Here is a 25406-nt window from a genome sequence, read left to right on the forward strand (position 1 = left end):
GTTTGTAAAACATTTGGAGTGTTTTTCATCTTCAACCATCTTAATATCACAAAGATAATATTTTAAGAATTGTTTGACGCTCTATTTCACTGTGGAGCTCATAATAATTTGTTCTTATTTTAACAATATTGATTTTCTTCTTTATGCTAATCAAGCCATATACTTTTGATCTTGTAGTACAATTTTTATCAATTCCTTAAGATAAATGATACATGGTTGATATTACATATTTCTTATTTTTCCATACGATGATAGGTTGTTTACTTACATTTTTTAATATTTAATTTTCTAAGGATTCGTAATATGTAAATATGTGGTTCATACATGTGCTACCATAACTTGGAGTTAAAGCATATTCTTGACACACTCAATCATAATGATTAGCACTTGGCAACACATTTTGGTGCAATAGTTGCTTAAGGGAGTTTTCTAACACCATTGTACTTTTAGGGGCCCAACTACCTTTAAGTGAATTATTTTCAAGGGTGTTGGTTCAGGTCATGAACTGCGTCACCATTCAAATCATCTCGTGTACCATGGCATGTTGATGTGAGGCATGATTGATCAAATCTAAAACCTATTCCTAAACATAAAAGAGTCAATTCTTTTAAGATAAAAGAGGTGAAATAACGAACACATAACAAAGAAAGAAGATCATATATAGGTAAGGAAGGAAGATCCTCAAGGAAGGATAGTCACGAAGGATGGGTTGTACAAGGAAATATGATGTGCCTTATGACTTTCTATATAAAATGGCAAGAAGGCGCAACCACAACTCCATTCTATGAGTTGATACACTTTAGGGGCCTCAATGGATAGTCCCCCTAGTATGTGCCTATAGGGGATGCCCATAGAGAGTGCAACTTGATCAATTACTTTATGATCATTTTATAATCCACATATTTTACATCACAAACTCTAATTTCTCTCCACTAAAATCAACTTCAGACATGTAAAAGGGAATATGTATTTATTACTTGTGTAATAAAATAGATTTAGCCCCAGTAAAATATTCCAAAGCCCAACCATTTTTTTTCTAGTCACTACAAGTATTAATTTTATATCATGAATCTTAAGTGCAAATTTTGTTGTAGTACATTGTTATCGCACTCCAATTTAAAGTTTAATGTGCACTAAAGGGGGTCTCCATCCTCTCTTATGTCATCTAAATTTGAGTGCAAAATTTCTCCACCTCTCTTCATGGGTATAACTTAAGTCAAAGGTGTTGTGCTTATGTCATTAACTACATATATAATATCAAGAATATTTATTAGGTATTGAAGTGGTGGGTACCTTCACCAAGTCCCTTTCAACTCACTTTTATAGTAAAACTCAACATCCTTACATTTCTCAAAATTAGTTGATACAATCTATATTGACTATCATGTTACAAAAGCAATTGCAACCTTTGTGATTGATTTCTCAAAAACTCTAGAAAGGGAAAAGTGGAGGGGAGGGATGAATGGTAATGCTTAGCAAAAATATTACAATACATAACATGAATTTAGTAGTCACCATGAGGCAAGAAGCCTCGTGATGAAAATTAGAGAGGCAATTTTCATTCTATGAAAATTCCCCCTACCATCTTAACCATACAACAATTTGGAAATTCTTATTATCACCTAAAATCTTCAAACACAGCTTAAGTGTGAATTGATCTAATCATTTTTTGAGGTTTTACAAAAACATTAAAATTTCATGTTTCTTTCTATTACCGTAACATTCAAAAGTCTGTATATATATATATATATATATATATATATATATATATATATATGAAAACTTTAAAGATGGAACTTTATCTCAAAGTTCAAAAACTTGGTGAATCTGACTAGTCCTTGATATGCAAACTATAAAGCATTTGATGATACATTTGTAAAAATATTCAAATTTCTAATGATCTTATATATAGTCTCTATAAAATTTTGGTTATCTTTAAGGTAAAATATTTTTTTATTATAAAATTTGGGTGAATCATTTTTAGAAAAAAAAAAAAAAAAATTGGCAAAACTTTTCTCACACATTCAATTTTATAAATATTATAAATGAGTTTTTAAAATAACAAATTTTACTTATGATGTTTTTACTTTATTACAAATATATTTTATTTTAAATAGTTTATTTTATGTAATTTTTATTTATTTATTGCAAGCTTTTCATATTTATTCATCTTTTCAACAATGACTAAAATAAAAATTAAAAAAAAAAAAATCCAAGAGATAGAATTATGTAATTTTTATTTATTTATTGCAAGCTTTCCATATTTATTCATCTTTTCAACAATGACTAAAATAAAAATTAAAAAAAAAATTCAAGAGATAGAATAGACAGTGATAGGGTGTACTATTAAGCCACTTCTTGATGTGTTCAGGTCAAACTTTGTGGGCAAAAATCTAGCGACATTAAATGCAGGTGTCGCCCAAGTTGGGTGCGATCCTTGGATGATTTTGATAGCTTAGATACCCTTGGAACGTGGGAAAAAGTTCAACCATGTTAAGAGTTAGTGTGGCCAAGGCCAAATGCGATCCTCATGTGATTTTGATGGCTTAGATGCCCTTGGATCGTGGTTTCTTAAGCCAAATATTAACCATGCATTCATCTCAGGGCTCACACAACTTAGAAAAAGATGTAAGAAAAAAAAAACAAAATCATAATATACATATTAACAAAGCTCCAAAAATAAAAATATTCCGAAAGTGAAACAATGCGCTATTATTGCACCAAGATGTATATTCTACACCCAATATGAGGGTAATGTGTTATTCCATGGATGCTGAACATGAATTGGCACATGTTCTTTTTAAAATAGAAGTAAAATATAGTGTAAATAAAAAAGCAATGTGGACATAAATGAATATACATATTTTGACTCATTCTAATTAAAAGCATTAAAAAAAAAACAAATAATCTCACCCTCATTGCTAGATTCATTATTAATATTACAATTTAATGTGTAGGAAAAGTGGTAAAAATATCACTTTGACTCTAGGGACCATAAATAAAATATTTTGATTTGAAGTAACATAATTTAATATTAACTCTAAAGAAATAAAATAATTAAAAATATAAAAGATCATTCATATATATATATATATATACCATAGTACAATATTTCAATGTCCAATAAGAAAAAGTAATTAAAAATATAGTAATTAAGTTATTTCGGTAAGAAAGGTGAGTGATTCATTCAATTTTTTATATAAAATTAATATTCCCTATTCAAAAAATAATAATAATTGAAAACATTTTAACATACAATTTAATGTGTAGGAAAAGTGGTAAAAATATCACTTTGACTCTAGGGATCATAAATAAAATATTTTGATTTTAAGTAACATAATTTAATATTAACTCTAAAGAAATAAAATAATTAAAAATATAAAAGATCATTCATATATATATATATACCATAGTACAATATTTCAATGTCCAATAAGAAAAAGTAATTAAAAATATAGTAATTAAGTTATTTCGGTAAGAGAGGTGAGTGATTCATTCAATTTTTTATATAAAATTAATATTCCCTATTCAAAAAATAATAATAATTGAAAACATTTTAAAAATAATAATAATTGAAAACATTTTAAAAATAATAATAATTGAAAACATTTTAAGATGAACAATGTGGTTCATAAATAAAATATTTCAATATTATATATGTATATATTTCAAGTAGTCTTATTATTTTACATTTTTCACTTTAAAAGAGATTTTCTTTTGGGAATATTTTATTCTCTACACTTGGTAGATCTGTGGTAGATCTGTGATTAAGATAGATCTATTGTAGTCTTAACTAGAACTAGTTTATGCTAAATGTTACTAACTTCAGATAGAAGCGGCCTGGTTCCTTGCCAGTAAGGAGAGGAACTATGCCAGGATACAAGACCATGACAGAAACAATCACTGGAGCTTCAGACATTTTTGTGTCATTCCCGTTTTCCGTTTACCTATCCCTGCAAGCATGTACTCCGTGTTCTTGCCAAGTTTGCATTTTAGGGCATCAACAACGTAGAACTTTATTTTGAGTAGGAAAATGGTTTTTCATATATGAATAGTTTCACTTACTGAAGAAAATAAAATTGTGTGGATGAGCAGCTGGAAAGACTTCTTAGGATGTTAAACATCGATGATGGCCTATACCAAGTGCTGGTCCTATAATTATATATACTTTTTCATTTCTCCATGGATTTTTCAGTGACCACGTGCCATTTAAGTCTGAGAATAAGCCTCGTCTTTTCTTTCCTAGATTCAGAATCACCCGGATTGAAAGCATTTTTGTTCACACTGGGTAAAGCCCTTTGCAATACTGAATTTTGATCGGTACATATAAGTTGCCACATCTTTGCGAAAACAATGAACCACAGAAGTTGCTTCAAATGAACTGAACCATTTTTATTTACCATAAAATGCAAATAACTTGAAGATAGCACAAGCACTAAAAACCAGGAATTTGACTTTGTAACTCAAAGTGGCCTGCTGTATACATAGGACATGAGTATGTATTTCACACTCTAAAGGATACTGCTGCTTCATAACAGTCAACGCCCTTAAAATCCTGAAGGTGGAGCCTTATTGTAATTGACAACTAGCATTTCATAACACTAACATCAACAATCCATAATGTCTGAAAAGGTGCCAGCGACGTTCTTCTATCATTAATGACTTCGTATGATGACCATTATATCGTCTCCCAGCGATAAAAGCCCTATGTAAATAACAAGTGAAAGTAAAAGCACATTTTGTGCAATCAACATTGAAACAAATAATAAAAAAGCGTGCCACGCTAGGAGGCCTCTGAAGATATTCTATTCCTTACAAAGCAAATGAATGAATGAAATTGAGATTTCGAATAATATTAACAAATGAACCAATGTCTTATTAAATCATTTAATTAAACATTTGCTGAAATACTGCATCAGCACTCCCATCGTACTGTGCAAGCAACTGGATTGCGTCAGATCTTGGCAAAGCTAAAAATTCCTGCAAAACCAAATTCACTTATAAATATGATCATGATTTTAAAATCAGAAAGCAGAGTGAAATACACGTCTATAAAAATAACCTAAAAGCACAGCCAACTATCATTGATAAGCATAGCCAAAGCATAACGTTTTAAAATTAAATGCAATGAAAATATGGAATTAGACTAGAAGCATCTGGTAGCTGATTATGCATAATTTTAGCATTCATTTGATTTTAGAGGCAAACTCTGATACCAAAAGAACTATTTGGGGCTCTGATCCAAACAAAATAATGCATATTCTCAAAAGGATAATAGAAGAAAGAAGTCAGTACAGGAAACCAAGAACATTTGCCAATAAAAATCTAATCGCAAAAGAGAATGAACTCAACAAGTGGTAACCTGCAGTTCTTTTGTGGCCATTAGTCTATGCCTGGTTAGAGAGGAGCTCAGCCGTTAAATGAAAAAAGGTGCTTCTAGCTAGATGATGCCAACTCGTAAATCAGATGGGGGAATTTGGATGTTGATACGGCTAATCCAATAAGAACATTATTATGAATGACCACAAGAAAGTAATGGGAATGAAAATGTTAGTGACAACAAAAACCTTCTTCGCAAGAATGACAGCGGGTCAAATGAAGAGAATAGAATAATAACAATGATTATCGTGAAAATAGTAAATAAACAATAAAAGCATCAATTGTAAGAATCACCCGTTCACGGAACTTTCCAAGTTTCCAAGATTCTGAAGTTATCTGCCTTCTTTAGAAAAATAACGTAAACGAAACAAATGATAAGATAGATAAATAACTAGCCATAACTTCCACGTCAAACAAGATATATGAAGCAATAGAGGGAAAGAGATCCGTTCATGTTATTGACGAGGATCTTATAATGGAGAGAGAGAAAGAGATCAGTTCAGAAAATATCGGCGAGGGTCCAGAAAATATCTTATCGGCAATATCGGCGAAAATATCGGCAAATATCGGCAAGCATAAAAAATGCATAATATATTCATTTTTTTCAGATTTTTAAACATATAAAGCAATAACAACATGAAATAAACACATTGGCACATAAATATGAAGAAAAAAATGATATATATGATGTCAAATAGAAATGATACATCAAAGGCGATACCAAATCCTGCTGATCCCTGATAATTGTTCATTCAAGGACTCAAATGTGGAGAACCAATACAAAATAACATCACATATATAAAAGTATCTCATCATCATGAGTTATATGTAGCACAACAAATAAAACTAGCAGCTATCTATCTGAAATCACTGCCCTCTCCCCCTTTTACGGGAAAACATGATGGGTTGTTTGCCAGGCCTGCCCCTAGTAGTAGGAGGCCCTGACCTTGCCTCTGCACCTAATGTCAAATAATGGGTGCTAGGTATGGGGCTATGCTCTCCTATATCTATAGCAGATGGTGTTGATGCGGATGCTCCCGCAGTGTCCTCCTCCTCCTCCTGCTTCTCCTCTGAGTGTTGCTGCTCCTCTGACTCCGAGTCCTCCTCTTGCTGCCCCTGCTCTAATGGATCATCTGCCACTGGCTCTAACCATGAAGGTGACTCCTCCAAGAGGGGCTCCTCAGACTCCACCCTCCACGGAGACAATACATCAATATTGTCTAAGCTAAGTCACATGACACGAGGACACGAGACACGGAGGACACGTAAATACGAGTATTCAATATGAAACACAACGACCTGGAAACAAGACACGGGGGACACGTTTTTATATATATATATATATATATATACCAAAATATAGTTTTTTATCCATATTAAATTGCAGGTTGCAGCTTATCTAATCAAATTAAAATATAATTACTTCTCAAAGTTCATAGTTCACTTTAAAAAAATAAATAGAATCAAAATTTACTATTTAGAAATTAGAATGTGATATGCTTGGTCTTGATTCTTGAATATTCAATGTTCATTGTTCATGTACAACTTACAAGCACATAAGAAGATAACTAAAGTCTAATCCTATTGATTTCCTCTGCCCCTCTTGCGAGAAAATGCCACATCTTTCCCTTTCCCTCTAGATGTAGATGCTGGTGCTGATGGAGTTGGCAGTGGAGTTTGCTATGCTCTAGAAGCTGAAGAACTAGAAGTAGGAGCTATAGGAGGTAGACCACGTCCTCTTCTGGTGGCAGGGGTAGCCCGGGCAGGTGGTGTCAACTGGAAACATTAAAATCTCCCAATTCTGAAATCCTAAAAAACTGATAAGTCTGCTGCATTTTGAATGAAATCTAAAATTCTACTTTCTCCATATGAAATCCAATGAGGCCGGAACCACTCTCAAACATCCTGAGTCATTTCATGGTAATGTTAAAAATTTAAGTAAAAGGATGAAAATGAAGATTAAAGAGAATGTCACTTTTACTTTAAGAATTTAACATTACCATGAATAGCATATCAATACTAGGGCGTAGAACGCTCAAACCCTCCTTGGCAGCAACTACATAGCTCTCCCCTTCCTTCTCCAGCGATCAGAAATGAAAATGATATGAAAAAAAACCAAAATCGGATTTTTATAGGCTGTGCATAAATTTTTTACAGTCACCGGGCGATATTTTCGATTGTCGCGCGATATTCGCGCGATATTTTCAAAAGCCGAAAATATCGCGATATTTTGTTGGCGATATATCGGCTCACCGAAAATATCGCGATATTTCCGAATATCGCCGATATCTCGGCGATATTATCAACACTGATTGACGACGAACTTATAATGGAGATTAATTAATGTCTTCAAATATGCAGATCGTTAATATGTGTTTTGTTGCTGTCTATATCTCGACATTCGAAATGTGGTGTCATTGTCACATTGATGAATACACCCCACCAAAGAACGCGTCCACGGAGTTGGGAATCTCAATGACTTCAAAATTACTATACTATGGAACTACAATCTTTAAAGGAGGGATCGGAGAATACAGGCATCACGGGCACAGTTGATTCTTAGAAACAAACATGACGGAAGACAGCATCTTTGTCGACGTTTAAGATTCAGTTCTAATAACTTTTCAAATAACCTGCTATCTGTCAAAGTCGATATCTCAACACATCTTGGAATGAGTACATGATCTTTGCATGAGTAGGCGGTGGTAGCAGATATATTGGTTGAGGTTAAATTCTATTCAGTGTGGTTGTCAAAGAATGCGAGTACGTGAACATGATCAAATGGCAATTGAATGAGGTGACCCTATAGCAATTATACAATTAACAATATCAGTTAGTTTCACACGTTGACAGATACTGCTAATCAAAGTTTGCACCACACCAGATTGACCAAGAAAGAATAGATTATTTATAGATGTACCAATCAAAGTAGATTAACCAAGGAGGAGAGGTGATTGCCACCCACTCACCTCTGCAATTCCTTCTCCAAACCCTAACATGGTTCCACCATCTTGTTCAATGTAGAGGATTGCAAGCAGGCAGCCAGATAGGAGGGACGACATAACACTGTTGAGTGGGTTAGGGTGTGACAGCTTAGCCAAAAGGATTCATACATTTGATGGTGTGATATCTGCAAGTTAAAGCAGGGGAGTCTTTCCAATTGTGTCCTACCCAAAAAGAAAGTAATATAAAACAACATTATAGCTTTTGGTGGATTTTGCTACTCAGATCATACACACATGCATATAACATCCAAAGTGATCTAGCAGAAACTTACAGTGGCTGCTAGCATGATGGCCCAGGTTAGGACTTGAGCTGGTTGTAGAAATTTATGAATCTTTAAATTTTAATGCCAAACAGAAATTTCACCTCTTAACAAAAGGTTTCCCAGATCTTGACCCTATGTATTTTCAGCCTTAGAGCTAGCAGCTGTGATATATAAACAAAACAGCAGCAGCAGACTATATTTCAAATCTTAACAACCACAATCCACTTGGCAATTCAAGAGGAAAGATACCAATGTGTTCTAATAAGTTTCATCCTTCTAAGGAAATCTTATCGTGCATATAAGTTTATAACAGATCTGAAAACACTTATGACAGCCATGAAAAAAGCAGCAAATTTGTCCTTGTAAACTTCAATTACAATGTTAAATCACTTATCATATTCACCCTTAACTTATGTCAAATCAGCAAGAGGAATATAGTGCTCGAAATTATAAACTGTGAAAACTATAGCTGGTTGCAATTAAATCTACAATTTACACAAGTATTGGACAATTGAAGACTTCATTTATATGCATAAAGATGAAGTTCATGTACATACTATGGTGGCCTTATCGCAAGGCTAGTATAATTCCCTAGCTCTCCAAAACCAACAAAACCATAGGAAAACCAAGAATACCATAGCTGACACGAAGGATCCAGCAAGCGTGTCCTCCAAGGCAAGACATCTCTTCTTCTCTTCACCAAGTACAACCTAGGGTTTCATCTTAAAAGCTTGATCTCTAAATCTCCAACGGATCAAACCCTAACATTAGTCTTCCAGGCACTCAAACAAGCTCACAAAACCCTAGCAACTCCAAAGAGAGAGAGAGTGATCAAGTATATGAAAAAATACAAGAGAGAGGAGAAGTAGTGTGACCCTCTCAATCACATCTCTACCAAAGAATGAACAAGAATGAATTAGTGAATGAAGGACTTGTCACTGCTAAATTTATGTGATATTCCAAATTAAAATTTACAGCAAATAACAGATCCCAGAAATAAAATACAACAATAAAAATCTGAACAAAAGCACAAATCAGAAAACCTCAAAATCTGGGCAATAGTCCTGAGCCATTTTATTAATTATGCATGGAAAATCAAGTACAAGAGGATGAAATCCATTGAACCTGTGCTTGCTTCAGCAAGCAACGCAAACCCCAGGTTAGAATGTGTAGGATCAGGTGCTGGAATTGGCCCAAATCTATAGCTTGAACTTGCCCAGAAACTCCATTGCAGACTGCTGAATGGAACTGACCGTCCTGCTCAAATAATGCTCGGAACACTCTGAAATTGCAGCCACAAGCTCCTCTTCTCAAACCCGAAAATACCCAGAAAAGGTTTAGCCTATTTCCAAGCCAAAGTTGAACCCACAAAATGGTGCAAATTTCCCAGCTAACTAGCAATTCGCCCTGCTATAAGAATTAGGATTTCAGGCCCAAATATCGCCCGGAAAATTGTGTAAAATTAGTCAGAGACTCAATAAACCTACAAAAACCCAGAAAGGGTTTGCGCTGAATCCACCGAACCTTGGTGACCCCCAACAAGTGCAAATCGCCCAATTTGGCTAGAAAACGCCCCACAAAACTGATACCGTTGAATTAAGCCCAAATCCACAACTGGAAAACTCTCTCAACTTTGGCTAAATTCTCCCTTGAGGAATACCTCCAATCTTCGACCCTTATCTCTCCACAACCTCTATTCCTCCAACCCTTGTGCACTTCCAAAAATGTAGAATTTCGGCCCCAAGAATTCTCTCAACTCAGCCCTGCTAATCACCACAAAATCTCCAGCTAAATTAGGGGAAAAACCCTTGCAAATCCTCTGGTGTTCTGCTCCTTCGTAATTGATCTCCCCACAAGCAATTTGATTTTGAACCACTTCTGCGCCCTGGAAGAGAAACGGACCAGCTGAAATAACTTGCAAATACGCCCAATGGAAACTCTGAATTGAGCTCCCCAAATTGCTTCACTAGGGAGACACTCGAAGTTCTCCGAAATGAGGGTGGAATTCCCGCTTAGAAATTCCTTGTGCTAAATAGCACAGTTGTCTTGGCTACGCAGCTCAAGAGAATTGATGTTGAATTGTCAAATGATCAAAGATGCCAAATGGAGGCCTCCAAGCTCTATTTATAATTGTTGGCCCTCTCTCCCTTGGTGTTCCCCACCTTCCACTAATTCGCACCCCTTCCTCTCTTACTCTCTTCTCACTCGTGTGAATTGCTCCATTGGGTCGATTTTCCTTCTCTTGTGGCCCCCACATTCCACTAGTGCTATAATTTTCCTTTTTTCCTAAGTCCCATACGCCAAAAATATCTCCACCGCCCAAGTGACAAAATTGTGCTATGCTTAGCACCTTCCCAATAAACTCCATTAATCCCCTCAAATGAAAAATCAAAATTAGGGATATTACAGTCCTCCCCACCAAAAATTGCTTGTCCTCAAGCAATGCCTGAACAAGCGCCCTCTCTGACTGTGGATCCCCACTATCACTGCAAACTATACCAAGGTCCCAAATGTGCCACTGGATTGTCCCTGATCTCTGCATTGTCCTATAGTGAAGGAGTCCCTCAATGCCAGGATCCCAAGCCAACCTAATCAACGTGAAGCACCCCTTGCTCCACTCACTATCCTGCCAAATATAGGCATTAGAAGCCCTCTTCCTACCACCAATAAGTAGAGCATCTTGATAATGTAAAACTCTGTCCAAATCCTCATGAAGTTGCCCTACCGAGTAGCCCATCTCATGCACTCTGATGGTGGGCCCCTGAAGATACAACCCAATCCCTATGCGAATGAAGTCTCTCCTGCATGAGCTCCTCCTGACATCCTCCTGCTGGCCAACCTGCCATGTTGATGAAGTCCCCCACACCATCAGCGAGTCACTGAAGCCCAATGGAAAATCTGAGTGATCCCCCCCTATAGCAACCAACTCATCTCTAAAGGTTGTTGCATTGTCTAGCACTGTGATGCCCGGGTCCCATGCTTGTCTCAGAAAAGCGCGACCATGTTGACGTTGCACCACTTCAACTCGAATAGGTTTCCCATCATGTGCACATTGCAGCCTCCTCCCCTAAAACCTAGAGGTGAAAGATCGATGAAGGCCAAGCTTTGTTGATTTCTGAGTAGCTTGGGAGGTACTCCGAGCCCTAGGGTTCAGGGTTTGGAGGGTGGAGCACCACAAGGGTCACTTGTGGGCTTGGAACCCAAGGTTGGGGTTTTGCACCCATCGTGTTTTGGGCCAAAACCATAGAGAACTTTGGACATGTGATGGGATGAGATGATAGAGGGCGGAAAGGAGAACCCAACACTTCAAGAATTGTCGAATTTCGAGTTTTCCTTGGTGAGATATGAATTTTTGAAGTTATGGAGTGGGTTTGCACCATATGAGTTAAGGTCGGGTTGAGTTAAATAAGTCTCTTGATAGTTGGACAAGCCCATAGAGGACGTTTTGAGGAGCCCTTCTATTTTGTATATATAGAAGGTGATGGAGGACATTTAGAGCATCCATTTCGTGCAACACATCACAAACAAGGAACTCGTTGAGGAGAAGACATATCTATTTGGGTCGCAACAAAGGAAGAAGGCAAGAATAGGAGGCTAAGTTCTGTTCTAAGGCTTTTTGACGAGGTCGAGGCTCAAAAAGGAAGGTTGCAGGCCTATTCTTGGAGGCCGAGACAACTAGGAGGAAATTTGGACTATTTTTGTGGGTTAAGGAGAGGTGCAGACCCTTGGGAAGGGTTGTCGCAGCAAGGAGAAGGCTTGTTGTAGCAAGCCACAATCCCTAAAGCCACCGCAGGTCTGTGCTAAGGCAAAACAAGAGGGCAGTAAGGCCTATTTGGGAGTGTTGAAGCATGAACAGGCAGCGTGGGTCTTAAAGAAGGCTGGAGAAGGGTGACCGCAGCTAAAGGAGGATTGTTGCAACAATTTTGTGAGGGCTGGTAGGACTGTGTATTGTGCCCTAGCCAGTCCAAAGGTGCAACAGTCAAAGAGACCATAAACAGTGAGCTAGTGCATGCGATTTGGAGTGCATCTTGTGTTCTATTGGGTCAAAGAAGTTGACCAATTTGGATCAAAGTTTTTGCAGCCTATTGGTGTCGTGTGGAGGATCTTCCCTGGTGGTGAAGTGTCCATCTTAGGAGCAAAATCAACAGTGTAGTATTGGGCATCTTTGGACTGTTGGAGGGAAGCGTGTGGATTTCCAAAGTAGCCCTAGACAAGCAACCTTGAAGTGACGAAGAGATCTGAAGATTGGGTGAAGTTTGGAGCCTAATGTGCAGCAATTTGATGGACAAATGTGACTGCTAGATTGGTGGATTGGAGCTCAGGTATTGGCCAGCCTAGAAGAGCAGATTGGATAGCCCGTGTACATGCAGCAGAAGTGATTTGCAGTAGTGTTAGGTGGCAACCCTCATGGAGTCTCAATGTGTTGTCTTTTGAAGGACTAAGGGATAGCTAGAGAGCATTATGGAAGCGAAGGATTGGCAGGACAAGATACGACATAGAAGCTGCAACGAAGTTTGTCATTATATCTTGTATTCCATAGACTATTGTATTATTCAGATTAGTTTAATATAAAGAAGATTGGTGATGTACAATATTGTACAATTTTGTTAAAAAGTGTGTATCTTTGTGCATATGTGATTTACTGCTTTATATTTCCGTTGTGCAAAGTAGTTTATGGTTGAGATTCTTGGTTTGGTAACATCAGTGGTTTTAAGACTATAACCTAGACCCAAGGTCATGGAAATTCAACAAGCTCATCCTATCCAGGTGTCTCTATGATGTCAATATCTACCCACCCATTACTAGTCTTGATCTTGAGCTGCAACTGAAGAAGCCTGCCTCGCCAAACAATGGAGGCCTCAGTGATCCCCCATGTGTCAACCCCAAAGTGAGCTAGATCACCCTCTGCTATGGTCCTGCTCCTCACGAGATGGAGTGGCCTGTCAACCAACTGAATCCCTGGATCCCCTAGCCAGACTTGTTGCAGCATAGCTCTAACAACTACTGGAATCCGTCTGTGCCTCGTCCCTAGTCCCTGCATGCAACCAACATATAGGCCCCATATATCATGAACTAATTTGATGCATGCTAAATTGCCCTGTGCTTGCCACTGCATAGTACCGATGACTGCTGGAAGCCACATGTGCCAAATAACTACCCCCTGAAGGCAGCCAATAGATGTATATCCGATACTCGCAAAAGACTCTGTGCATGTGAACCCGTCTACTCCTGCCAACCATCACCACTGAGTCTGCCATCCGCCCTCTCGATAATGTGGCAATACAATGTTTGGAGGTCGGACACATATTGGAAAGTTGCCTCAGCCGTTCACGATATCCTCTGCTCATTCATGGTCCTAACATGCCCTGTGGAAAGAGTGACAAGTGTGTCCCTCGTGACCAGCTCCCCAGGCACAGACTCAATGATGAATGATATGCCACCTTGCAGATGATCACCTCATCCCCCAACCTGTGGCTATCAACTCGTGCACCAACCCGATGCCACCGTTGAGAAGTCTCTCCCCTAGTGCGTTGAATGCCATCCCAATATCTTGAGTGAACTCCCTATCCCCCGCTGCTCGTGCCCAAAGTGTGAAAGGACAACAACCAAATCCTCTGTGCATGTAACTGATGCATAAGAGGGGGAGGCGTGTGAGACCCCATGGATACCATCGAGTATCGCTCATCTGCGTCCCCGTCGATCTTGGGTGAACTACACCCAAAGGTATGCCCGGTGTCTCCATCCATAAGTCTCCCTGGAGGCAACCCTCCAATACCTCGTTGTGCAACACCATATGCCCCTGCATCCCACCGAGTATCCCTGTACTCCTCAAACTGGCATTGTACCCTGCGGCCTATCCCTGTACACCACTGGATACCCCGTGCTACCGCTGTACCATCTCCTATCTTGCATGTGTCACTATACCTAGAACTCCCCACTATTAGTTTTTGGTAGCATCGGATGTGCTCTAGCCATGAAAATTGGTGGAGAGGCTAAGGCACATGAGTTCTAAAGAACGCATAAACCGTTCGGTGAAATTCCAACCGGATTGTATTTTATTAAAATAATTAATATTTTTAATGGGGTTCCTAAAGACTAAACTTAGGAAAATTAAAATATTAATGGGTATTGATCAAAATATGGTTGAGAATGATTTAGAAGACGGATCAAGTCAAGTTTTAATCTTAGCCATTGATTAGAGACTTAATCTCAGTCGTTGAAGTCTCAACGAGAAAAGTATAAGAAGGAGGCTTGGGGCTCATTTAGAAACACACACAGAGAGAATGGATTGATCTGGAGTTCGATTTCTAGGACTAGGAAGCTAAGAATTCGAACTGAGTGATCATTCTGCAGCAAAGGGGCAAGGATAGTTCGGGAATACTAGACAGAAAGGCAGAGAGACACTAGTGGAGGTAGCGTAGCAACTAGGAGGATTGATGCTAGGCCAATCTGGGCCCACGCAGGTCTGATGTAGAGCCAGAATGGCCAGTGCGGAAGCTGAAGCTGCCCTCACACAGAAAGTCAGACTGCCGAAACAGCCGAGAAGGTCGATGTAGAGGCAGAAGAGACAGCGCAAAGCTAACGCAGAGCCTATAAGGTTGACGCAAGGCCTACACAGGGCCAACACAGAGATAGCCGGGGTTAGCCAATCTTGCTGTCGGATCAACTGGAATCTGCCGGGTGAAGTGAGGTAAAACTCATTCAGTTTTCTGCCATTGTATTTTCTCTGTCATTGGATTGTAGGGAGGGCATCCAGCATTACATTCAGAATTACTGCTTAATAATAGAAAACCCTCAGAGCTGTTGCACCGATTTTCCCGCATTGGGTTTTTCCGGGGACTATTTTGTCCAAAAATAACAATGTCCTATGTATCTTGTTCTTTGCTTAGTTTTTTGTTTCATGTAATCAAATTTAAAGTAGTGTAGGCGATAGAAGTAATTTACTTCAATATTCAGAAAATAACTTGATAATGTATATTAAAATCAAGTAGGGGAAGTAAATTCAATTTTTGCTGCAGTAGGCATTCCTTGGACTAGGAATTTTCACACCCACGCATACTCGATGCAAGGTGAGTCGCTCAATGCAAACCAACATGCTAAATCAAACAACCATGCATCTCCATGCTCCTCTATAGGCCACTGCTCATCACTACATACCTCTATACAACACTGGATGCTAGGGTCTAAAATTGGGTCTGTATGCATCAGGTCACATCCCTCTGCATAACACTGGACTTTGCGGCATATCTCTGTGCACCCATGGGTACCATTGCCTACCGTCGCACCCCCCATGTATCATATGTCATCCCGCATGCGCCAACGCATCCACCACTCTGCTAGTAAGCCCTCCACGATGTGACCTAGATCTCTTCATCTCCCCAGATAGACCTGAGCAGCCCAACTCCTCACATGCTAACGTGAATGACACTACTAATCTTATCCTCAGTATCTCCTGTGTCCAATATACCAGTGAGAGAGCATTGTCTCCATACAATACCCTATTTGTCGGCCTGTCGATGCCACCTCCTGCTAGAGTAGGCTAATCATCCTACAATCTCGTGTACACCCAACATAACATGACAACTCATGAACTCTGCCTGCTCCCCTTTCCAATCCATCCTGTCACTAGTGCTGTCAGGAACTCTAAAGGGGATATGAAAACATGTGTGCGCCCAACCACCGAGTTCCTCATCCAACTACTACCATCACCTACTGACTCCATAATGTGATGGAGAATCCCACCTAGATCCAAACAACAATCTGGCCCTCGAGCCCCTCTAGTAATCCATAGCCTTTGTTGATCTGTGGCCATGGATGCATCTAACCTCCTAGCCAGCTCCACCGGATACCAACTCAATATCTCTTGCCATCCAACCCCGAGAGAGGGATCGAATGCACAAACAACCATACATGGAGCAAGTCCTCCATCCTACAAATACTGCACCCTACGCAACTTGTGTCGCCTCATCTTACTAATCTGGCCAATCCATGTAATCTGCCTAGGTAACGTGGCCTCTCTCTCACCAAAACAAGGAGGCGACGCAATAATGCTGCAAGCCCCATCGATGTATGCCTGACGAGCACTGCCATGTGAAAGCACGATAGCTCTGTTGACTGCCGATGCACCTAACTGCTCCTCATCGATGGTTGGCTCCAAGGATGGTTGCTCGTCCTCCTCCACCATGGGTTCAACATGAGCCAATAACTTCCCCTCCATAGATAGTTCATCATGAATAACATCCTCAACAATCAACGATAGGTAGCTATTGTCTAGAAACTCTATCATAAATCTGGATGCCTTTGTACCTATCGGCTCCTCATCAACAATGGATATGGAGCCAGGCTTCTCATCAACATGTGGTGCGCTGTTATCACTTGAAAACTCGGTCACAACACTGGGTACCTCATCAACTGTTGGCATCTCATCAACGGGTGTACGCTCAATTGTCTCTTTACCAACCATGGCCCCTTCAACTACATTTTCATCTTCTGCCTTGATCCTCCTCACCATCCCTTCATAATTCGACTGAATTCCCACTGATTTGTGCATGTCTCTTAATTCACCGAACTCCCAAAAGGAGAGGGACGCTTGAATGTCATGTCTCAATGATTGGTATGCCCCCAATTTGTTGTCAATAACTCCACATCATTTGCAATCATGTCTTGCCATCTTGATGCATTATCCATAACTTTGGGCATAATGGATTTGTTGTAGAATTGAGAATGGTCCTGATTCCCAATTGTGGTATGAGTCAACTTCTCCCCCACATCAATCATCCTTTGTTGCATCCTAATTAGCTCATTCAAGGTTACTTCCATGTTTGATTTTAATATTTCTTTGGATCCCATGATTTCTTAGCTTTTTTTTTTTTTTATTTAGGGCTTGTCATCACTTGGCTTAAGGCCCACATCAGGCCAAGATCATGGCTTGATACCACTGTAATATTCCAAATTGAAATTTACAACAAATAACAAATGCATGAACTAAAATACAACAATAAAAATCTAAACAAAAACACAAATCAGAAAACCCCAAAATCTGGGCAATAGTCTTGAGCGATTTTATTAATTACGCAGGAAAAATCAAGTACACGAGGATGAAATCCATAGAAACTGGGCTTGGTACAACAACCAATGCAAACCCCAGGTTAGAATGTGTAGGATCAGGTGTTGGAATTGGCCCAAATCTATAGCTCGAACTTGCCCAGAAACTCAATTGCAGACTATTGAATGGAACTGATCACCCTCCTCAAAATTGCTCGGAATGCTTTGAAATTGCAGCCACAAGCTCCTCTCCTCAAACCTGAAAATACCCAGAAAAGGTTTAGCCTATCTCGAAGTCAAAGTCAAACTCACAAAATGGTGCAAATTCCCCATCTACATAGCAATTTGCCTTGCTATAAGATATAAGATTTCAGGCCCGAATATCGCCCAAAAAATTCTATAAAATTAGTCAAAGACTCAATAAACCCACAAAAACCCAGAAAGGGTTTGGGTTGAATCCACTGATCCCGGATGACCTCCAATAAGTGCAAATTGCCCAATTTGGCCAAAAAACGCCCCACAAAACTGATACTGTTGAATTGAGCCCAAATCCACCACTGGAAATCTCTCCTAACTTTGGCTAAATTCTCCCCTGAGGAATACCTCCAATCTCTGACCCTTATCTCTCATCAACCTCTATTCCTCCAGCGCCTATGCACTTCCAGAAATGTAAAATTTCGGCCCCAAGAATTCTCTCAACTTAGCGCTGCTAATCACCACAAAATCTCCAGCGAAATTAGGGGAAAAACCCTTGCAAATCCTCCAATGTTCTACCCCTTTGTAATTAATCTCCCCACAAGCAATTTGAACCACTTCTGTGCCTCATATAAAAAATGTACCAACTGAAATAACTTGCAAATACGCCCAATGGAAACTCTGAATTGAGCTCCCCAAATTGCCTCACTAGGGAGACACTCGAAGTTCTCTGAAATGAGGGTGGAATTCCCGCTTGGAAATTCCTTGTGCTGAACAACACAGTTGTCTTGGCTAAGCAACTCAAGGGAACTAATGTTGAATTGTCAAATGATCAAAGATACCAAATGGAGGCCTCCAAGCTCTATTTATAATTGTTGGCCCTCTCTCCCTTGGTGGTCCCCACCTTCCACTAATTCGCACCCCTTCCTCTCTCTTTCTCTTCTCACTAGTGCAAATTTCTCAATTGGGTTGAATTTCCTTCTCTTGTGGCCCCCACACTCTACTAGAGCTATAATTTTCCATTTCTGCTAAGTCCCAAACACCAAAAATGTCAACAATGCCCAAATGAAAAAATTGTGCTATGCTTAGCACCTACCCAATAAACTCCATTAATCCCCTCACATGAAAAATCAAAATTGGGGATATTACAATTTAGCAAGGGTACCAAGAGGGATTCCAAAGGGACTACAACTAAACCAAGTGGCAACAACGGGACAAGGGCCCACTGTCACCTCAGTCGATGTCCCCTGCTCTTTATGGAATTTCATGGATGGGAGGAATCCTAGTATGGTGGAAATCACTAGAATGATGAGGTCAATAACAATGTACAATATGATTTCCAAATCCCATTCACATGAGAGGCTCAAAAACTAGGTTGTTTGTCTTATAAGCAAAAGAAGGGCTCTTCAAGAAAGGCTTGAGGGAAGGAGGCCTAGAACTAGGGATTAGAAATATCTCTTGACAAGGGATGCCCTAGACCCAAGATTCCTAAAGAGAAGAGGTTTCTAAGAGGCCTTGTGAAATAAGAAATGGTAGAGATGTGGAACCACAAAGAAGCCCAAAGGGACCCAAACAAAACCTATGGTTTTGGGTGAATCTTCAAACAAAAAGGCCTAGGTCAAGCACAGGGGAAGAAGGGATAAAAAATAGATGGACATCCTTTGAGTTTTCAAGTATAGAAGATCCCTTTGAAAACCACTAACCTAGAAAGACATAAATCCAAGTTATTTTGGAGCTAGGGCTTGGTGTATCTCACAAACTGACCGTGAGATTTGCTTAAAATTTGGAGGGCTAGTGGAGGACACCCTAGCATAGTTCCTTGCCAACTCGCTCAGCAAACTGATGGCTAGAATGGAATTCGTTGGGTACCCTAGCTAGGTCGTCTACGGCTAGGGCAAAAAAACTTGAAAAGGGAAAATTTTAGGGTGATCATCAAGCACTGAGACTAGTGCCTAGCCAATTGTGGAGAATGGAGTCAAAGTGAAATTGATTAAAGATGTTTGCTCTACCAAGGAGCCTTCCTGCAACTTTGCATGCCCTAGAGAAGTAGCTACAAGGTCACAAAAGCAAGGTTACTTGGGAGCGGGAGTGAAAACGAGAAGCAGGAGCGACATTTTCAAAAGCTCCCGGTTTGGGAGTGAATCCTAGAGTGTTTTATATATATATATATATATATATATATATATATATATATATATATGTCAACAAAAACATGTAGAATGATGAATTAGATATAAAAAACATAAAAAACATAGATTGAACAATATAACAACAATCATCTAGAAGTTATAATCTTCATCAACCACGTCCACAAGTTAGTAACAAACAACATATTGGGTCTCATCAATCATGATTCATCAATCTTAAAGTTTCAAGCTTTCAAAATTCAATATGTAACATTTATCATTATTGATCACCAAAGTTGTACTTGTAAGCTAAGTGTAACCATTACAACAAATAATATCTAACATGAACTGAAATGAAATGAAACAACTTTCAACTTTCACAAAGCACCATATTCATAATTCATTACTAATGAGTTATAATTGCCAACTTCAAACTTAAATTGTCATATATTGTTTACAAAAAATATCATAATAAATATGAAAGAGTCAACAATTATAAAAACTACTATAAACTAGAAAAGACAAGTAAATCTATTATCTATTGCTAATGCTTGGGTCTCTTGCCGCTGCGAGAAATGTCTAATTTTTTAGTCTTGTTGGAAAATCAAGATCTTTGTCATTAATAATTTAATATCACCCTCATTAACATAAGATAGAAAAAACATAGCTTGTCAAGAAAGATTTTGTTCAAGTGATGGTTACATTTTTAGTAGGGTCATGATAGAGGAGTTTGACAACCAATGTCACTAACATCAAGGTACATAGAGGGATTGGTGCTCTTCATTAAATACGAGTTCATACCCTAATACATGACAAAATCCAATGGAAATATTGCAATCCCCCCAATCTTGAAATCCCGAAAAACTGATAAGTCTGCTGGATTTTGGATGAGATTTAAAATTCTATTTCTCCATATGAAATCCAACGAGGTCAGAACCACTCTCAAACATCCTGAGTTATTTCATGGTAATGTTAAAATTTAAGTAAAAGTGACAATCTCCTTAATCCTCATTTTTTAGGCCATAGGCTTGATAATTAGGTTGCCCCGCTAAAAAAATATTTATTTCTTTGAAAAAAATTGCATTTGGAATGTTAATACAAAAAAAAAATTGCAAAAAAGGTTAGGGAGCGAAAATTTCGCCCCTGAAATCGCTCGCGATTCGGGAGCGGGTTCGAGGGGGGGAGCCGCTCCCCCGCAACCCTAGTCACAAGAAAGATTTATACTTCGCCTTGCCAAGTAATGGAGTTTCAAGGTGTAAAGAATCAACCCACCCCTACGAATGTTTCGATATTCTTGCCAAAATGAGTAAAGTATGCAACGAGCCAAGATCATCAAGTGTTTAAGAATTCTGCCTCACAATTAGATCACAAATAGCCATAGCAATAATGTTCCATACATTAGACAATAAGCATGTAAGATTATATCCATCCATTACACTTGCAAAAATGAAGCTCCAAGACAAATTACAAATATCCAAACATCAAAATGCATCAATTGATCTCCAATTCATCCAGCAATCGCAGGTTCGAAATCTTTTCTCCAAAGAGATACCAATCCAAGTGATGATGAATAGAGAGAATGCCTCTCTTCTATTTATACAATTCTCTAAGGGATTCAAATGGCCTATTTTAGCCTAATAATGCCCCTAAAGTAAAATGTGCAAAATAACAATATGTTTGGTGACAAGCCCACCAAATAGCTCCATAATATGAAAAATAATCCTCCCAAGAGGGCCGAAATGGTAATACAGTAGCTAGGAGGGACATTGAAATGCCTAGTGAAGTCCCTCATGCCTAGTGAAGTCCCTCATGCCAAAATGAGTGGAAGGGCTCCAAACATAGTGACAAAGGGGATGGCCCCTTGATCTCCAATGAAATGACTTGTGGTACTCCCAAGTGGCTTTGAGGGCACCAAAACATCCTCATGGGTCTCCAAATGGATCGAACCAGTGTTTTACGACTCCGACTCCGACTCCGACTCGGCCGAGGATCGACTCGGACTCCGACTCCGACTCGGTAATGACTCGGCCTAGTCGATTTCAATGACTCGGTCGTTGTAAAAAATACATTAAATATTTATTTTTTTTATAAAAAAACATAATTTTAAATATTTTAAACATAATTTTAAAGATTTTCATTCATGTTTCCAAACACATAGCATTATAATATAGATGGAAGACAACATATGATCAAAGTAGGCTCATGAACCAATCCATTATATCAAAATGGTACCCAATGGCTACATAGTGACCTAGCCCATGTAGTGTTGACTTTTCCTTGGCAATTCAAAATCAAGTCTGTCTAAAACACTATCACAAACACACTAAAAAGCCACAACACCAAGCACTTTGCACAGCAGAAAATATACAACAGTGAATCAATGAAGTACACAATTTTTGTCAACCCAAAACTTGTTATATTACAATTTTCATACAATAAACATAGGGCTCCCATACCATGGATCATGGCCCTTACAATTAGCCCTGATGAAAGAAAAACTAGGGCTTGAGATCAACAATCTATGATCCTCAATCTGCCCAAGAACAAGAACAAACATGACTTGCTAAAGAAGTGCTTACACCAGCCCTTTCAATCCACTTGTCTTGAACACTCGACAAGTCCTTTGCCACTTATACTTGCAAAGAGTACTATTGTTCCAATGCCTCTGCCACAGCTGCTCACAAGGTCCTTTGTACCTTCAGATTCTCTTGCACAACAGCTCATCAAATTTTGGCTTCTATCAAAGGCACTGCTCCTCCAATGTCATTGAACTTAGGCTCAAGCGTCTACTGCCTTCACACAGTGGTCTGCAACACCAAATGAGACTGTTCATAAGCTAATCAAATCTTCCCTCTAACAATAACAAAGCTACTCTGAAGTCACTGCACTTGGGACACCAACAAACAACCCTCAACACAATAACCCAACTGCTCATGAGACACTATATAGGGCACATACAGCCACTGTCCAAACGTTCTTGTTGAACAAACTTTAACTCACAACCCACAGTAATCTATCTCAACAAAAACTCAGCCTACATACCTTTCAAGGATTTTTGTTTCAGCCCTGAAAGTCTTGGTCCTGTGCACTTTAAACCACAGAGGATTTTCAAACCTCTTTAGGGCTTTTGCAACTGCCTCAGGTCAAACCCTAACTCAGCCACATCAGACCTCTGAAACTCTGTGTATACCTCACCTTTTAGGTCTTAACTCTCCTGTGCATATAGTTGAGGAACTTGGCCCTCACACCAGCTGTTCCACAGGCCTTACAGTCTCCTTCTCCAGAAAATACAAGGGTATCGGCCCTCCTCTTGTGCACAGAAATTAACACGGCCTGATCACAAAGATAAACAACAAACCATATGCCCAGAACCATGCATCAGCTACATGTCCAGCCCTCCTATCTCAACTTGTACCAGAACATAAGAAGCAGAGAAGCAAACTCGTCCTACCTTCTCCTCTCTAGCTCAGCTCCTTGAAGTCTGTGGCTACTTGAGAGTTTATAGTATATACACTAGCACACTGATTGTAACTTGACATATCAAGTCTTCTCCTTTTACTGCAGGCTTGCAGTTTGCCACTCATAACTCAAGTCTCAAACATAACAATTTTTTGGATAGAATGCCAATCAGGTCAGCTTCTGTAATGAAGGTCATCCTCCTTTTATGTATGAGACAAAGCTCAGCAACCATGTCAATCATGATTTACGCTGCCCAGCCGGTTTTCATTGACTTGGCCTGGTCAATACGGACTCGGCCTGGTTGACCGAGTCAACTATGACTCGGCCTGGTCATTGGATGACTAGGCCGAGTCATAGTTGACTCGGCCAACCTAGCCGGTTAGCTGGCCTGGTCGTAAATTTTTTTATTGGCTCGGTTTGACCAGGCCGTTTCCGAGTTGACTCGGCCTGGTTGTAAAACAATGGATCGAACAAGCATATATCCCATCTGTAAGGGCAGGATAATGATGCAAGCCCTCCCTTTGTCTCCCATGGTGAGATATAACCCCATCTAGTCCCTGGATCAACTGCCAAGTGTGTAGCCAGCTGGGCAAGGTGGTCCAAGTGCATCATCATCATCAAATAGGAGGAACACGAGCAAGCAAAGGATAGTACTAAAGGATCCCATGGCATGGCTATTTTCTCTCTGCTATAGTGGAGGACCATGGCTCTCAATGCACACCGTACAAATGCCAATATGACCCTCTAGACGTCTTGGACCCCATATAGGGAGACCAAACCCCAAGATGAAAACCCACTAGCAATTTTGTATAAGATTCAATGTGTTTCCTCACCTTCCAGTACAACAAATCACTAGTGTAGTTGAGCAAATAACCTTACAAACCATGGAACCAAGTCGACACTTCATAGTGGCATTGTTAATTTTAGGTATGTTCTATGCTTAGAGAAATTTATTTCAATTTTCACAGTTAGCTCAATATCTTTTCCAGATTAGCAATCACATCAGCATTAAAGTAAACTGCAGATAGAACATAGACATAAATCGCAGAATACAAGCCAAGACAAGAGGACACAAGATGTGGCGCTAGCCAGGGACAAACCCCAATGTGGGGAAACCCTTGATCTATTCTTCTTATATGTTCTTCAATAGTTCAGCAGAGAGAGAGAGATAGTATGTTTACAACAAAAGTCAACACTTTGACTTATCTAGATAAGAGCATAGATCATCTCTAAGAAGATGATACATGAGATTAGTTGAAGACATGTTGCTTCAATTGATTCTCCAAGGTGACTCCTTCACCTATCGTTGCGCTACATTTTGTCATCATGCTGCACCTCATCGCGCTACACCATGCTGCACCCATCATCACGCTTCATTAATCATGACTGTACCCATCACAGTACTGCATTATGTGCCATTGTTGCACCATATGTGTTGGTTGCACCTTGCTTGCTTGTTGTCCCTAGCATGCTTGTTGTCCTTAGCATGCTTGCTATTGCATGCTAGCTATAACATTGCATGCTTGGTGTATTTGCTGCTAAGCACCATACAACTGTCCCAATGTTAGTTAGTTGTCCCTTGCATGTTGCTCTCCTTCGGAGACAAATGCTCTGATAGTTCCCGAGAGTTCTAGCTATTCTCGACAGTTCCGGCAGTTCTGGCTGTTCCCAGCAGTTCCCGGCAATCCCGGCAGTTCCAACAATTCCCGGCAGTTCCAACAGTTCCCGGCAGTTCCAGCAATTCCCAGCAGTTCCAGGGAGTCCCAGCAGTTCCAGCAGTTCTAGCATTTCCGACTATTCCAGCAGTTCTGGCAGTTCCCAGCAGTCCCGACAGTTCCCGGCAGTCCCAGCTGTCCGCAGTTCCCGGTAGTTCCAGCAGTTCCCGGCAGTTCCGACAGTTTCGGCATTTTCAACATTTCTGGCTATTCCAGCAG

The 25406-nt window shown here is 39.4% G+C and overlaps 1 protein-coding gene across 1 annotated transcript in view; it reads right to left on the reverse strand.

Moving 5' to 3' along the window:
- Nucleotides 1–4367: 4367 nt before the first annotated feature.
- LOC149239467 (Ran-binding protein in the microtubule-organising centre protein) overlaps nucleotides 4368–25406 on the reverse strand; it is a 328713-nt gene continuing 307674 nt past the window's right edge. The window contains exon 12 of the mRNA XM_089373426.1: nucleotides 4368–4980. Within this exon, the coding sequence (XP_089229552.1) occupies nucleotides 4888–4980 (93 nt within the window). The 3' untranslated portion in view covers nucleotides 4368–4887. The remainder of the gene's footprint in view (nucleotides 4981–25406) is intronic.

Source organism: Pinus tabuliformis, chromosome 8 (assembly GCF_031772625.1).
Source record: "Pinus tabuliformis cultivar Carrire ecotype Pingquan chromosome 8, CPIR1, whole genome shotgun sequence".
NCBI lineage: Eukaryota > Viridiplantae > Streptophyta > Pinopsida > Pinales > Pinaceae > Pinus > Pinus tabuliformis.